Source organism: Macaca mulatta, chromosome 17 (assembly GCF_049350105.2).
Source record: "Macaca mulatta isolate MMU2019108-1 chromosome 17, T2T-MMU8v2.0, whole genome shotgun sequence".
NCBI classification, from domain to species: domain Eukaryota; kingdom Metazoa; phylum Chordata; class Mammalia; order Primates; family Cercopithecidae; genus Macaca; species Macaca mulatta.
The window spans coordinates 1123564-1138876 of NC_133422.1; the positions used below are offsets into that span (position 1 = coordinate 1123564).

General features: G+C 40.9%; 1 protein-coding gene across 7 annotated transcripts in view; it reads left to right on the forward strand.

The window, feature by feature from the left end:
• The window catches only part of XPO4 (exportin 4), a 105065-nt gene that overhangs the window by 84133 nt on the left and 5619 nt on the right, over positions 1 to 15313 (forward strand). For 4 of the 7 annotated variants that reach the window (XM_015120707.3, XM_015120709.3, XM_015120706.3 and 1 more), the window contains 9 exons: positions 716 to 875; positions 1385 to 1554; positions 2349 to 2523; positions 5638 to 5931; positions 6423 to 6603; positions 9887 to 10005; positions 11501 to 11631; positions 12502 to 12619; positions 13036 to 13128. In XM_015120707.3, the coding sequence (XP_014976193.1) occupies positions 716 to 875; positions 1385 to 1554; positions 2349 to 2523; positions 5638 to 5931; positions 6423 to 6603; positions 9887 to 10005; positions 11501 to 11631; positions 12502 to 12619; positions 13036 to 13128 (1441 nt within the window). Of the gene's footprint in view, positions 1 to 715; positions 876 to 1384; positions 1555 to 2348; positions 2524 to 5637; positions 5932 to 6422; positions 6604 to 9886; positions 10006 to 10210; positions 11464 to 11500; positions 11632 to 12501; positions 12620 to 13035; positions 13129 to 15313 lie in introns of those variants that run through there. The other 3 variants (XR_013407626.1, XR_003724310.2, XM_028837531.2) reach the window with 2 other exon arrangements.

A 15313-nucleotide genomic window follows, 5' to 3' on the forward strand; every position in this document is an offset into this window, starting at 1 on the left:
TTACATCCTTTGCTTCCTTGCCATTTGGCTAAAGTCAAGTTAAATATATATCACTTCTGATTATATGCCCTCCTCAACAAAGACATTTCTATTTGCATGTCACGCTATGTGACTGACACCACACGACCATATGAATTATGTAGTGTAGGAAAGGACAATATGTGTACTTACACAGGTAATCTTTCTAGCAAGAGTTTTATTTAAAAATACCGTGAAGAATCAAGTTTACTAGATTAGATTTAAACAAGGCACAATATTCAAACTTTCTAGATAACACCCAGATCTTGTACTATAACATGACCATGACATAAAACCACAAACCATACTAACCAGGGTAGTTTTAAGTAGTGATGCTGAAAGAATTTGGCATGTACTCTGAAGATTTAATTTGATGTATTTCTCCTGAAAATCTGAAAACTTTGAATCTGAAAATTCTGTTTAGCTGGTAATGCTGAGATTCCCGCATGTGGTTACAACTTCAGCAGAAGGACGACTTTAGTGTTGACTCTTCCTTTCTTTATCTTGTCTCTTGCTTTGCGAAAGATCAGAAATAATACAGGACGCTTGTCTAAAACTCTGTTGATGAAATTTTCAAGTATAGCCTGACCAAAATTCAGATAATTGAAAGACCAAAAAGGACTTTTAAGGAAGAAAATACAGGTAGACAACCACTAAATAAATCCAAGAATAAATGACTTCTGTTTTATACCTACAGGCTGTTGTCTGCCATTCTCAGAGTTTCAGAAGTTGAATCTCGGGCAATAAGAGCAGATCTCACTCATCTACTAAGTCCTCAGATGGGCAAAGATATTGTCTGGTTTTTAAAACGCTGGGCAAAGACTTATCTCCTGGTGGATGAAAAACTGTATGATCAGGTCAGAATGTAAAACTGTTAAAACTTCATTTGGATTTATGATGATGGCAGTTATAGAAGCAGGAACATTTTTCTTGGTGGGTTTTTCATCAAAATGTAACTGTTTAAGAGCAGTTCAACATTTTCTATGTTGAAGAGAATTACGTGACTGGAATGCTGTTTTAATGTGTGTTTTAGAGCACATCACTTGATTTAGTTTATTTTAACCACTATTGAAGATAAAGATTATTATTTGGGAATAGATTATGTTTTTTGTATTTGGTGTAATATTATGTTAGTTTTTTAATACTATGGGAATAACAGAAGTTGACAGGAAAATCACACTGGAAAATGTGAGTGGATTGAGGATGTCTTTTTTTTTGACCTGTGAAAATGAGTACCTGCGTAAAGCTGTTGTGAAGTAAGCACTACTTCAGATTAGATACTGATTTCAGTTTGATTTTTCTCTGTTTTTTTTTTCTTGAGTTGATCTTTCTTGCTTACCTTAAAAAATTTGTTTCCTCTCTTAAGATAAGTCTGCCATTCAGCACAGCATTCGGAGCAGATACAGAGGGTTCTCAGTGGATAATTGGCTACCTCTTACAAAAAGTCATCAGTAACCTCTCGGTCTGGAGTAGTGAGCAGGACCTTGCAAATGACACTGTGCAGCTCCTTGTCACTTTGGTGGAAAGAAGAGAAAGGTTAGCTCATTGTTGGAGGCTGACTGTGTGTGTATGTGTGTTGGTGGGAAACTCTTTTTCCCTTCCTGGTGTAGTCCTTTGAACAGGCAGATGGTTACACCGTCCTAATTCTAGCTAGAGCCTACGTTTTTGGAATAGTGCCTTTTAAAAACCGTATCACACTATTATTACAAATGGAAATAGAGCTTTCCCTTCTTATAATTGAGCATTACATTGACTCCTTCAGGATTTGGCATCAGAGCCCTATGAGTAATTTACAGTGTTGTGGACACTTTTCTGTGGAGTGTGCTCTTTTGAATTTTTAGACATCTTATCCCCATTTTAAATATTAAATACTGATATTTAAAATTTAATGTTGGAAAGTAAAATTTTTGGTGCTTTCTACAACAATTCTAGAAATGTTTTCATTGTTCTTACTGTATAGGAATATCATTGTTATTATTACCATTATCATTGGCTGGTTTATTGAATTCTTATAATTTACTATGTACTCTTCTAAGCACGTCACAGGTAGTATCTCGTTTAATCATTCTATGAGTCTCAGCCGCGTGAGACTGTTATTATTCCTATTTTGCAGATTATAGAGAAGTGATGATTGATAGAGGTTAAATAAATTTCACATCGCCAAACAACTAGTGGCATTTGAATGTAAGCCTGTGTGACTTCAAAGTCTGTCCTGCTTACTGTGCTTTGCTTTAAAAGTAATTAAATCTAGCTATTTTTTATTTTTGTTTTCTTTGTGTGTATGTGTATACGTAGTAATACATCTTATGTTTTGTTATTTCTACCTGTAGGGCAAACTTAGTAATTCAGTGTGAGAACTGGTGGAACTTAGCTAAGCAGTTTGCAAGCCGAAGCCCACCTCTTAATTTCTTGTCAAGTCCTGTGCAGAGGACATTGATGAAGGCTCTAGTCTTAGGAGGTTTTGCACATATGGACACGGAAACCAAACAGCAGTATTGGACGGAGGTAACAGTGCCTTCTATTTTGATTGCACCCTTTTGTGTAACTCTGTAGTTCCTTTATCTATGCATTGCCGTGAAAGAGTCTCTGGAGACATAAACGTATCAGTCATAGCTTTTCTTTTTTTTTTTATTTTTGAGACAGGGTCTTACTCCGTTGCCCAGGCTGGCGTGCAATGGTGCAGTCTCGGCTCATTGCAGCCTCCACCTCCCGGGTTCAAGCAATTCTCCTGCCTCAGCCTCCCAAGTGACTGGGACTACAGACTCATGCCACCATACCCAGCTAATTTTTGTATTTTTAGTAGAAACGGGATTTTGCCATGTTGGCCAGGCTGGTCTCAAACTCCTGGCCTCAAGCAATCTGCCCGCCTTGGCCTCCCAGAGTGCTGGGATTACAGGTGTGAGCAGCCACTGTGCCCGGCCCAGTCATAGCTTTTCTGATACTTTTTTCTCCTAATGAATGGGTTGAAGCTTCTTGTTTTACAAACGTTATCTTATAATTTGTCTGTACCTGCCTGTGTGTGATGACACTGAATATCATCGAGTGTTCTGCCTTGTAGGCACATTTTCCCCAACTCCGTTGAGAGCATGGACTGGCTTATTAAACCGTCATTAGGGATCAGGGAAACATTCTCCTGTCTCTAATACAATGCAGATTAACCATGATAGTCATTTCCTAGGGCTGTTGTATCAAAATACCACAATAGAAATTTGTTTTCTCCTGCTTCTGGAGGCTGGAAGTCCAAGCTATAAGGTGTCTGCGGGATTTGTTCTTTCTGAAGGCTCTATGGGAAAACCGGTAGCCTCTGGTAGCTTGCTGGGAGTCTTTGGCATTCCTTGATTTGTAAATGCATCACCCTGATCCCTGCCTTCATCTTCACGTGCTCCCGCTATGTGTGTGCATCCACACTTCCCCTTTCTGTACCAGTTATGTTTCATCTTCACGTGCTCCCGCCGTGTGTGCATCCACACTTCCCCTTTCTGTACCAGTTATGTTTCATCTTCACGTGCTCCCGCCGTGTGTGTACATCCACACTTCCCCTTTCTGTACCAGTTATGTTTCATCTTCACATGCTCCCACCATGTGTGCATCCACACTTCCCCTTTCTGTACCAGTTATGTTTCATCTTCACATGCTCCCACCGTGTGTGCATCCACACTTCCCCTTTCTGTACCAGTTATGTTTCATCTTCACATGCTCCCACCGTGTGTGCATCCACACTTCCCCTTTCTGTACCAGTTATGTTTCATCTTCACGTGCTCCCGCCGTGTGTGTACATCCACACTTCCCCTTTCTGTACCAGTTATGTTTCATCTTCACATGCTCCCGCCGTGTGTGCATCCACACTTCCCCTTTCTGTACCAGTTATGTTTCATCTTCACATGCTCCCACTGTGTGTGCATCCACACTTCCCCTTTCTGTACCAGTTATGTTTCATCTTCACATGCTCCCGCCGTGTGTGCATCCACACTTCCCCTTTCTGTACCAGTTATGTTTCATCTTCACGTGCTCCCACTGTGTGTGCATCCACACTTCCCCTTTCTGTACCAGTTATGTTTCATCTTCACGTGCTCCGCCGTGTGTGTGCATCCACACTTCCCCTTTCTGTACCAGTTATGTTGAATTAGGGGTCCACCCTATTCTGGTATGATCTCACCTGAACTAATTACGTCTACGACAACCCTATTTTCTTCTTTTTTCTTTGTGAGATGGAGTCTTGCTCTGTCACTCAGGCTGGAGTGCAGTGGTGTGATCTCGGCTCACTGCAACCTCTGCCTCCTGGGTCAAGCGATTCTCCTGTCTCAGCCTCCCGAGTAGGTGGGATTACAGGTGCACACCACCACACCCGGCTAATTTTTGTATTTTTAGTAGAGATGTGGTTTTGCCATGTTGGCCAGGCTGGTCTCCTGACCTCAGGTAATCCGCCCACCTCAGCCTTCCAAAACGTTGGGATTACAGGCGTGAGCCACCACGTCCAGCCAACTCTATTATCAAATAAGTTCATGTCCTGGGGTTTGGATTTCCACATATGAGTTTTTGAGGGACACAGTTTGACCCATAACAACCATGGGCACATTAATTTTTTTTTTTTTTTTTTTTTTTTTTTTTTTTTGAGACGGAGTCTCGCTCTGTCGCCCAGCCTGGAGTGCAGTGGCCGGATCTCAGCTCACTGCAGGCTCCGCCTCCCGGGTTCCCGCCATTCTTCTGCCTCAGCCTCCTGAGTAGCTGGGACTACAGGCGCCCGCCACCTCGCCCGGCTAGTTTTTTGTATTTTCTAGTAGAAACAGGGTTTCACCGGGTTAGACAGGATGGTCTCGATCTCCTGACCTCGTGATCCGCCCGTCTCGGCCTCCCAAAGTGCTGGGACCACAGGCTGGAGCCACCACGCCTGGCCGGGTGTATTATTTAATAGGCTTTAAATCAAGGACCAAGAGTTGCCAGTGTGTGTGTAGGTTGCCAGCCTGCAGTGCTTGTGTCTAGAGAGCCCTTAGGGTTTGAGAAGGGGCACAGTAATGGAATTAGGCAGTTGTTTGTGACTTCAAATCCAGGGGAAACCAGACTGACTAAGTATTTTTATTTTAAACAATTGTATTATCATACGGACAGCTTTAAGTCGAATTAAGATACTGTCCTCTTGAATATGAGTACTCTTACATACAGGGCAGGACTGATGATCTGAAGTTATGTTCTGTGCCAAGAGGAATTAGGTAAAGGAAAAAGGAAAAAAAAAACAGGCGAGAGCTTTGTGTTGGGCTTCACTCTGTAGAGGTTGGCAGGCTGCAGCCCATAGGCCAAATGTGGCTTGCTGTCTGGTTTTGTAATAAAGTTTATCTTTGTTTTTTCCTTTTTGGCTAATTACTTGGAAGGAGATGGAGGGAAATGGCAGAATTCTTTGAGTGGCAGGGAGAAAGTTATGTCCCATGCTTTGGGTGTTCTGTCTTCACATGAGCCGGAAGTTAGGATGACCCTCAAAATGGGGAATGTCAAGTCTGGTTTAGATATTCTTTATGTGCTTGTCCTGCCTCCAATAATTAGAAATGTTTTGGAAAGTGAATATTTATCCAAGCAGAGGAAGCATGTGAACTGAGCTTTAAGAAAATTGCTGGTTTATTTTTATAGGTTCTTCAGCCACTTCAGCAGCGATTCTTAAGAGTAATAAACCAAGAAAACTTCCAGCAGATGTGTCAGCAAGAGGAAGTCAAGCAGGAAATCACTGCCACACTGGAGGCCCTGTGTGGCATTGCTGAGGCTACCCAGATTGACAACGTAGCAATCCTGTTTAATTTTTTAATGGACTTCCTTACCAATTGCATTGGGTTGATGGAAGTTTACAAGAATACCCCAGAGACTGTCAATCTCATTATAGAAGTTTTTGTTGAAGTTGCACATAAACAGATATGCTATCTTGGAGAGGTAAGCACTTTCTCATTTTATCCCTTCAGGATTAAAACTCTTTAAAGCTGTAATAAAATAATAGATCTTTACTTCAAATTTGATTAGTATTATCTTAAAGAATATTTTTATTCCTTCAAAAGATTTTCAAAAAGAACTTATAATTCAGAGAAAGTCATGTTGAGTGAATATAAATTCTTTTTTTTTTAAATCTTCTAAAAAGAAACAGGATACATGTGCAGAACGTTCAGATTTGTTACATAGGTATATGTGTGCCCTGGTGGTTTGCTGCACCTGAATATAAATTTTTGTCCTAAAATTTGGTTAGAAAAGGGGTAAAATTTTAAAAATAATATATTAATATATGCTTTTTAGAAATTATTATTGTTTTAATGTAGTTTAAAGCAAGAATTATTGCTACTCTTGGAACTCAGATATAAAGAAGTATATCAGTGTTTGTTTCTCAAATAGATTCTACCAAGTAGCATAATTTGTGCATTTTTTTTTTGCAGTCCAAAGCTATGAACTTATATGAAGCCTGCCTTACTTTGTTGCAAGTATATTCCAAGAATAATTTAGGGCGGCAAAGAATAGATGTTACAGCGGAAGAAGAGCAATACCAAGACCTGCTTCTCATTATGGAGCTTCTTACTAACCTGCTGTCCAAAGAATTCATAGATTTCAGTGATACAGGTAAAATGTAACGTGATGGTTTTTAAACTTTGTTGTTACCCTCCTTTTTATTAAAGCAAAGAATTGTTTTCTGTAAGAGACACCTCATGAGGACGTTCGATTTGTGGAATAAAGGAAAGGAGATCTCTGTGGTCAAAGCGAGGGTGGGACCAGCGGCTCTCTTGACGTTCAATTTGTGGAATAAAGGAAAGGCGATCTCTGTGGTCGAAGCGAGGGTGGGGCCAGCGGCCCTCTTGACGTTCAATTTGTGGAATAAAGGAAAGGAGATCTCTGTGGTCCAAGCGAGGGTGGGGCCAGCGGCCCTCTTGCTTGGCTTTCCTCTTGTGAGAATAATGGAAATAGTATCTCTCATTCCTTCAGATCTTACTAAATGCCAAGCACTATTCTTACCTTTCACAATGGTGTGGAGTCAGTCCCGTGTTATTCTCACTTTATAGATGAGGAAACAGAGGCACAGAGAGCTTAAGTCACTTGGCCACAGATACTTAACCAGGACCGGGATTCAAATCCCAGCCTATGACTCCAGATGCCAGTCTCTTCCCACGTCCCCCAAGGTGGCCACCCCGGCAAACCCTAGCACTTTCCGGAGTGCGGCTTGGAAAGCCCTGTTGGGATGGGAAGCACTGCTCTCTGGAGTTCACAGCCCACACTTTGAAGACCTAGCCTAGTGTCTCACCTACAGTATGATGGGGGAGTGGATTCGCCTGCCTGTGCCTCTACTAGCTGGTCAAATGGGTATCATCATAAATACCTTTCAGCGTGTTTGAAGGATCAGCTGTCAAGTGTCTTTGGTGCTAGCATTGTGTCTCACAATCAGTAGGTAAAAGATAGTTGCTGTTACAGGCAAGACCTGGATCAGTAATTTAAACCTCATATATTTGTGTAGTTTTCAGTGCTGTAGAGTTCACTCCCCTCCTATCCCACTGCCCACCTTGCCTTCAAACAAAATGGATCCTGTTTCATAAGAGAAAAATGAGTCATATCTGGCCTCTCCTGTTACATGTTGTGCAGACATGTAGGGTGGTGGATATTTTTGGCTCCTTCCTTGTAAGATTCTAAGTTGGGTGCTATAATACCCACTTTTTATCCCAATCCTTGATTGTCCTGTTTCCTTTTTTTTTTCATATTCCTTATTCACTGGCCCATGGTTTTTTTTTTTTTTTTTCTTTTTCGTTTTTTTATTCTTGGGCCATGGTTTTTCCAGTATCTGCTCTGAGCTAGGTACCATCAACTTCACAGTGTAGAAGGTTTACTGTTTATTTATTTATTTTTTTGCAGTTAACTAGGGGTACCAAGGTGAGATAGTCTGAAAAGCACTGTACAAGTTCACTTTTCCTCAGTGAATTCTTTCTGGTCTGTTTTTAGGCCCAGCCTCTCACCCAAGTTTTCTAACTTTCTTCAGGTCATTTCTGCCTAATCCAGGAGTTCTTAACTTTTTCTTTTTTTTCCTTGTTGTTGTTTGAGAGGCAGGGTCTCCCTCTGTCATCCAGGCTAGAGTGTAGTGCCGTGATCATAGCTCTTTGCAGCCTCAGCCTCAGGCTCAAATGATTCTCCCACTTGAGCCTCGCAAAGTGCTGGAATTACAGGTGTGAGCCACTGTGCCCAGCATTCTTAACCTCTTACTAATACAGTATTAGTTGGTTCATGGACTCTTGGAAACCTTCTATAAATTTTCCAGGTGTGTCAGGACCCCAGGCTAAGAACCTTGTACCCAGAGGAATCTGTAACTCAATGTTAAGACCCAGAGATAAAACATGTATGTGTTTAGGTGATTTACTGTCATGATTACCCTGTGTATCATAAATCAGCTCATTGTTTCAAATTTTTCATTTCTAGACATAGTATAACCATTTTCTTGGATTCTTATTCTATGCCCCCACTCAGGCCCCACCTCAGACCTATTAACTCTAGAAATCTATATTTTGACTACATTTCCTAGTTGTTTCTGACATACTACCAGATTTGTCTTATTTTCGGATTCCAGGGGAGAAGTTCAGCATTAGGCTTAACAAGTGGATTTTAAGTAGACACATACCCCTCATTGGATCTTTTTGTTGTTGTTGTTATAAGAAATATGCCCTTAATAGAAAAAAATTGTAAATATAGAGACAGAAAAATCATGCTTACTTTTGGACACCATCCAGAGTCAATTGTACATTCCATTTTAGGAATTTCTTTTTTGGTTATTTTTGTTCAGTTTTCTTTGTGATCATGCTCTAAATACAAGCTTGCTTTTGTTTTGCTTTTACTCCTGGCAAGCTGTGAACTAAATTCAATTTTATATTCTGTCGTTTTGTTTAATGTAGTGTTAACCTTTCCCTTGTCATTAGAATCTGTGATGATATTTTTAATGGTTATGTGGCATTCCACATTTTGGAATTTAACCTGTTTCCTAATATTGGACATCTGGAATATTTACCTTTTTACACTTATAAATGGTGATGCACTGATCATTTCTGTGGACAAGGCTGTCTGAATTTCTGATTATATCCTTAATAGATAGAATGATCAAAATGGTCTTAATATATTGCTTTTGAGGTTAACCACATTTTATCCTTACCAGCAATGAAATGTTATCATTTTTACGAATTATTTTTAATGAATCAGAAGTAGTATCTTTTTAACATTTGTATTGCTTGATTAATAGTTGGAATGTACTGTTTTCCTTTAGAGTCAAGACTTTGATAAATGTTTGTTTAGAGATGTTAATTTGTCTGTTTAAGTCTTAGTATTCTCATTAATTTAGATATAAGTCATATGTATTAAGAACGATAACCTTTGTCATATTGGTTGTCCTTTTTTAAATTACTTTCTTTTTTATGTAACATTTTAATTTCTATATTTCCTGCATTCCTTTTAAGCTTAGAAATATTATACACACTTGAAATCAAATGGATATTTCTATAGAAATTGTTTAACTCATATTATGGCTACTATGCCAGTAGATTTTATATTTCAAAACATTGACTAAGCATTAGTTTTATTTCTAGACTGTCCCTTGCTCTTAACCTCCCCAATACTTCCGTATCAAGTACTCATATCCCCTAATAAAACTCAAAAGGATGACACAGGGCTGGGGTCTCAGATCCTTTTTTTCACCCCTGGGTGTGCTGTCCCTGCATCTGCTCGCCAGAGACTGGGCAGGACGAGATCAGATTCTCTGTTATTCACTCACTGATTTATTTAGCCTCTAGGGGTGAGTTTATTTTCATAAAGGTAGAATACACACTTGGAAGATTTATCGATGTTACCACCATAAGCCTGCATCCTTTTATTTTAATAGATGAAGTGTTTAGAGGACATGAGCCAGGTCAAGCAGCAAACAGATCTGTGTCAGCAGCGGATGTTGTGTTGTACGGAGTAAACCTAATTCTGCCCTTGATGTCACAGGATCTCTTGAAGGTAATCAATGAAATTGAATGTCAACATACAACTATATGTAATTGAAGTTCAAAGATACTTTAGACAAGAATATGTCTGTGATTTAATTAAGCAGTTGTATCTGTTAAATGCACATGAAGATGCAGTTTTTGCATTTTCATTAATGGTTACTTGTGCGTGCTTCTCAGTAACATGGGCCCTTACTCAGTCTCTGTTTCTGCCCCAGAGTCCTGCAGGCACCCACACATTAGTGACTCGTTTTGTCAGGGAGTGCTACAGAAAGAAGCCTGTCCTTTTAGAAACGACATTCTGTTAGCAGTTTTGATTACCTCATAATTTGTCACTAAGGGAATAAAGTAAGTTAAAAGTTTCAGTGTTTTCCTCTGATACTTTCTGAACATCATTCTCAGGTTAAAGGATTGAGCAAAGGAAGGCATTTTCCAAGGGGCACCATGTAAAAATGGGATGGTAAGCATCCAAGACTGATGCTGTTTTAAAGTTTTTGCACGTTCTGACTACGTTATGCCTTGGTTTTGCCAGTTAATATTGAGGGTGTGGTGGTGGTGGGGCACCGTTTTTCTACCATCCCTAAGTACCCTAGAGGGAGGTCTCTTGTCATGAGTTCTCATAGCAGGATAAGGGTGGGGATGAGGACACGGGTGGAAAGGAAAGGAGGACTTTGTGTATGTGCCTGTGTGCGTGCACACACACACGAGATAAAGACAAGGGAGGAGAGTAGGAGGAAGTAAGAGAGTAGAGGCTGAGAAGTGTCCGGAAGGTGAGTACGTACGAGAAGAATGGGTCCTGTCAGTTGCCAGCACAGCAGGGTCGAACCGTGTGCTTCCCTCCTCGAGAACGTCTCTGACTCTTGGAAACAACGCTGATGATCCATGGTATTCACGCGGCAGCCAGCCAGCAGGATGAGGAAGTTTAGTCAACTCTTCATATTGATTTGCATGTAGGGTTTGTTTAAACAAGCCAGTAAACATTTAAGTGTGTATTTTTCTTCAGTGTGGTTAAACCATATTACCTACTTTTACCTCAGTTCTCTAGGGTAGTACAACTGGAAGAATGTTTTTGGAAGCGTAAAGACCGAATATTCTGCTCTGTGCATAGTCTTTACAATTTGTATTAACCTTCTTGAATTTTTTCAACATGCTTGAATGGAAATACATTTACAAAACGGTTTTACTCCCAAGTTGTTTAATAATTTTAAATCTGGCTGCCTTGTTTACTTTTTCAGGGTAAACATAGAGTATCTGAAATTGACCTTAGCTTTTATTAACTATCTAGAAGATCGTTGTTTAGACTATTACTTTGTTTCATAGTAGTTACTAAACTATGCCCTTTATTTGTACCTGTTTTTACATTTAGTTTGGTCTTCATGTTTTCTATATCTTGTACATGTTTTAAAGAAATCATTATATTTAGAAGCTTGTCAGTTACTTTATTGCATTGATGAAAATAAAAATTGGATACTAATGAGCATCCAAATAATTTAATATTTCTTTTTCAGTTTCCAACCCTTTGTAATCAATACTACAAACTAATCACATTTATTTGTGAGATTTTTCCTGAAAAAATACCACAGCTTCCTGAGGATCTGTTTAAAAGTCTGATGTACTCCCTAGAATTAGGAATGACATCATATCCTTTAAATGAACATCATTGTTACTTGTCACTTGGGGAAAAAGGTCTTCCTTTAAAGAAAAGTGTTTTAAGTTTACATTTTTCGTTTTTCTTTTGTGGTTCAATTTTATTTCTTGAAAAACCCTGGGCCAGGCGCGGTGGCTCACACCTGTAATTCCAGCACTTTGGGAGGCCAAGGTGGGTGGATCACCTGAGATCAGGAGTTCGAGACCAGCCTGGCCAACATAGTGAAACCCCATCTCTACAAAAATACAAAAAATTAGCTGGGCGTGGTGGTGTGCGCCTGTAGTCCCAGCCACTCGGGAGGCTGAGGCAGGAGAATTGCTTGAACCTGGGAGGTGGAGGTTGCAGTGAGCCGAGATTGCGCGATTGCACTCCAGCCTGGGCAACAGGAGCGAAACTCTGTCTCAAAAAAAAAAAAAACCAAAAAACAAAAACCGGTCACTTCTGTAACTGCTCTGTTTCTTTCGTTAGTTTGCCTCGTCCTGTCCTTTCACAGATCTCTGAGGCATTCGGTCCTGGTTCCAGAGTTACCCCTTCATCAGGGTCCCATTAGTAATGTTGAGCTGGGTCTCTGGTCGTAGCTGTGATTGTAGAGAATAATACGACTTTTTAATAAGTTGTATGTATCATAAACTGAAACAAGCTATACATCACCAGGCTCAAACCCAGAACCCTTACAGGCGATCTGAAGAACACTGGAAATCTTTCCTTGTATAACTCAGTGAAGATATTGCCCAGGAGTCTGCTTGTGTGTCTGTATTCATTTCTAGAAACACTCATCCGTTTAACACTAGCTATAATTTTTTTTATCTTTTATAAATCGAATCTATCCAATCGAGTTTGTTCTTTGACCTTCATGATCAGAATGAGTTCGGAGGTTTGCCAGCTCTGCCTGGAGGCCCTGACACCGTTAGCCGAACAGTGTGCAAAAGCACAAGAAACAGACTCACCACTTTTTCTAGCAACACGGCACTTTCTGAAGGTAAGACGTCTGTGGTAGGTCAGAAAATCATCCACTTTCAAACGTATGGTGGGTACACAGAATTCTGCATTCAAATGAGGAAATGCTTCCATTCTTGCGGGGGCGAGGAAACCATGACTTCCTGTTCACTGTTATTTCCTGGAGATCAACTCTTCATGGACACATTCTCATCCACTGTTTTTTGTGTCCTTGAAGATTGATATGGTAAATATTGAGGGAATTTGATATTGTTGATTATTCACATACCAAAGCAAGTTGCAATATCTTTATTTTTTTTAAACATTAAGGAAAATTTCAGATTGATTTAATAAATAGAATAACAACCAACCCTCTCTTTTTCTTTTTTGGACTGGGGAGGGACGGGAGGATATATGATCATCCTGTGTTTTTATTTAGAAGTCTTAATGTAATTTCAGCTGGTTTTTGATATGCTGGTTTTGCAAAAGCACAACACAGAGATGACCACCGCGGCTGGTGAAGCTTTCTACACGTTGGTGTGTTTGCACCAGGTACTGGACACCCTCTTCTCAGGGGACTCTTCCCATTCTGTTTTGCAAAGAAATTGTGGAGATAGATGGTGGGTCATTAATCCCCCCTTTCTTATAGGATCTGTGACTCAGTGCCTCAGTTCTGTTTCAGTGAGGCAATATTTCTTAGCTTCTTTATTAGCTTTCCCATGTCAGTTGGTGTTTATCTGACAGCTGTTTGACAGTTCAAAGCATTTATTTTTTGTCCTCCACCATTATGAACCATCTTTTGTAATGGTCACTGCCCCAAAGCCTGTGCTAGGAATGACGAATACATAATGGGTATGTGAAGAACTCATGGTTTTGTAAGAGAAACAAGATGGCAGACAAAGAAGAGTCTGCCTTCAGACAGTATGGAAGACAGTATTTTACTGCATATTGTAGAAAACAGTATATTACTTCATTTTGTTGATCTTTTAAAGACTGAAGCATCACTGATAATGGGGTTAATAGAAGAGTTAGGCTAGCTTCCCTGTCTCCCCGCTTCTGATAGAATAGGTGCCTGTGAAATTTATGAAAAGGACCATATTGAATATTTTGCTGCCTCAGTTTCCCATTTTCCTCTCCCATGCATATATATATACACGCATATATATATACACACATATATGTATATATATATACCTCCCAGCATGGCCAAGAAGCTATGGCATTTTATTTCCATCTTTAAAAAGGGTTTAGAGGAGGTCTTCCACACTATTTTAAAGACCTCCTTTCTCTAAATTTCCCGTAACATCTGTGCCCCAAGCTGAAGGTGCTCTGGGGCTTTATTTCTTGCTCTCTGCCATAGGCTGCCACTTTCTGTAGGTGGTGCCCCCTCTCAAATCTGTGCCCTTTCTCTGTCATTTGATATACTTGTTGCTTACTAGCAAGGTAGTCTTCTTGTCTGCATATATTTAAACCATTACATTCTGATCCTCTCTCCCTCCTTCTTTTCTTTTTTTCTTTTTTCTTTCTCTCTCTCTTTTTTCTTTTATCTCTTTCTTTTTCTTTCCTTTCTTCCTCCCTCCCTCCCTTCCTTCCCTTTCTCCCACCCTCCCTCCTTTCCTCCCCCCGCTTCCACCCTCTGTCCCTTCCTCCCTCCCCTCCCCTCCCCTTCCATTTTAACATATTTGCACACTGTAGAAAAGAGCAGGTTTTAGGAATGGCCAGTATGAAACCTGCTGCCTGGCCCCAGAGGCTCTACTATCTCGCTTTTTTTTTTTTTTTTTTGAGACACTTTATTACCCAGGCTGGAGTGCGCTGGTGCAATTACTGCTCACTCCAGCCTCGGCCTCCTGGCCTCAAGTGATCCTCCTGCCTCAGCAACCCAAGTAGCTGGGACTACAGGTGTGCACCACCACACCTAGCTTATTTTTTATAGAGACGGAGTTTCACCATGTTGCCCAGGCTTGTGTAGAACTCCTGAACTTAAATAATCCACCCGCCTCGGCCTCCCAAAGTGCCTAGGATTACAGGTGTGAGCCCCACGCCTTGCCACCTCTGCCATTTCTTGTGAGTAGGGAAATGATAGGAGATTATACTTGGTCGCCTGTGAACAGGACTGTCCCTTGGATAGGGCAGTCAGGGCGCCGCTCGGGCTCCATGGTTGGGGATTGGGATGCTGCACCTTACCCTTCTTTTCCAAATGTAATTAACGTTTGGTTTCACCATTTTGGTCTATCATGATAGCCCAATAAGCCAGTGAAAAATTACAGCATGCCAGGCGCAGTGGCTCATGCCTGTAATTTTTGCACTTTGGGAGACTAAGGTGTGTGGATCGATTGAGGCCGGGAGCTTGAGACCAGCCTGCTTAACATTGCAGAACCCCGTCTCTACTAAAATTACAAAAATGAGCCAGGCATGGTGGTGCATGCCTGTAGTCCCAGACTCTTGGGAGGCTGAGGTGGGACGATCACTTGAACCCAGGAAGCAGAGGTTGCAGTGAGACAGGATCTCACTCTGTTGCCCAGGCTGGAGTGCAGTGGAGCAGTCACGGCTCACTGCAGCCTCAACCTCCTGGGCTCAAGCGATCCTCCCACCTCAGCCTCCCAGGTAGCTGGGACTACAGCTGTGCACCACCACAACTGCCTAAGTTTTAAATGTTTTTTAGAGGTGGGATCTCACTGTGTTGCCCAGGCTGGTCTCAAATTCTTGGGCTCAAACAGTCTTCCCTCCTCAGCCTCCC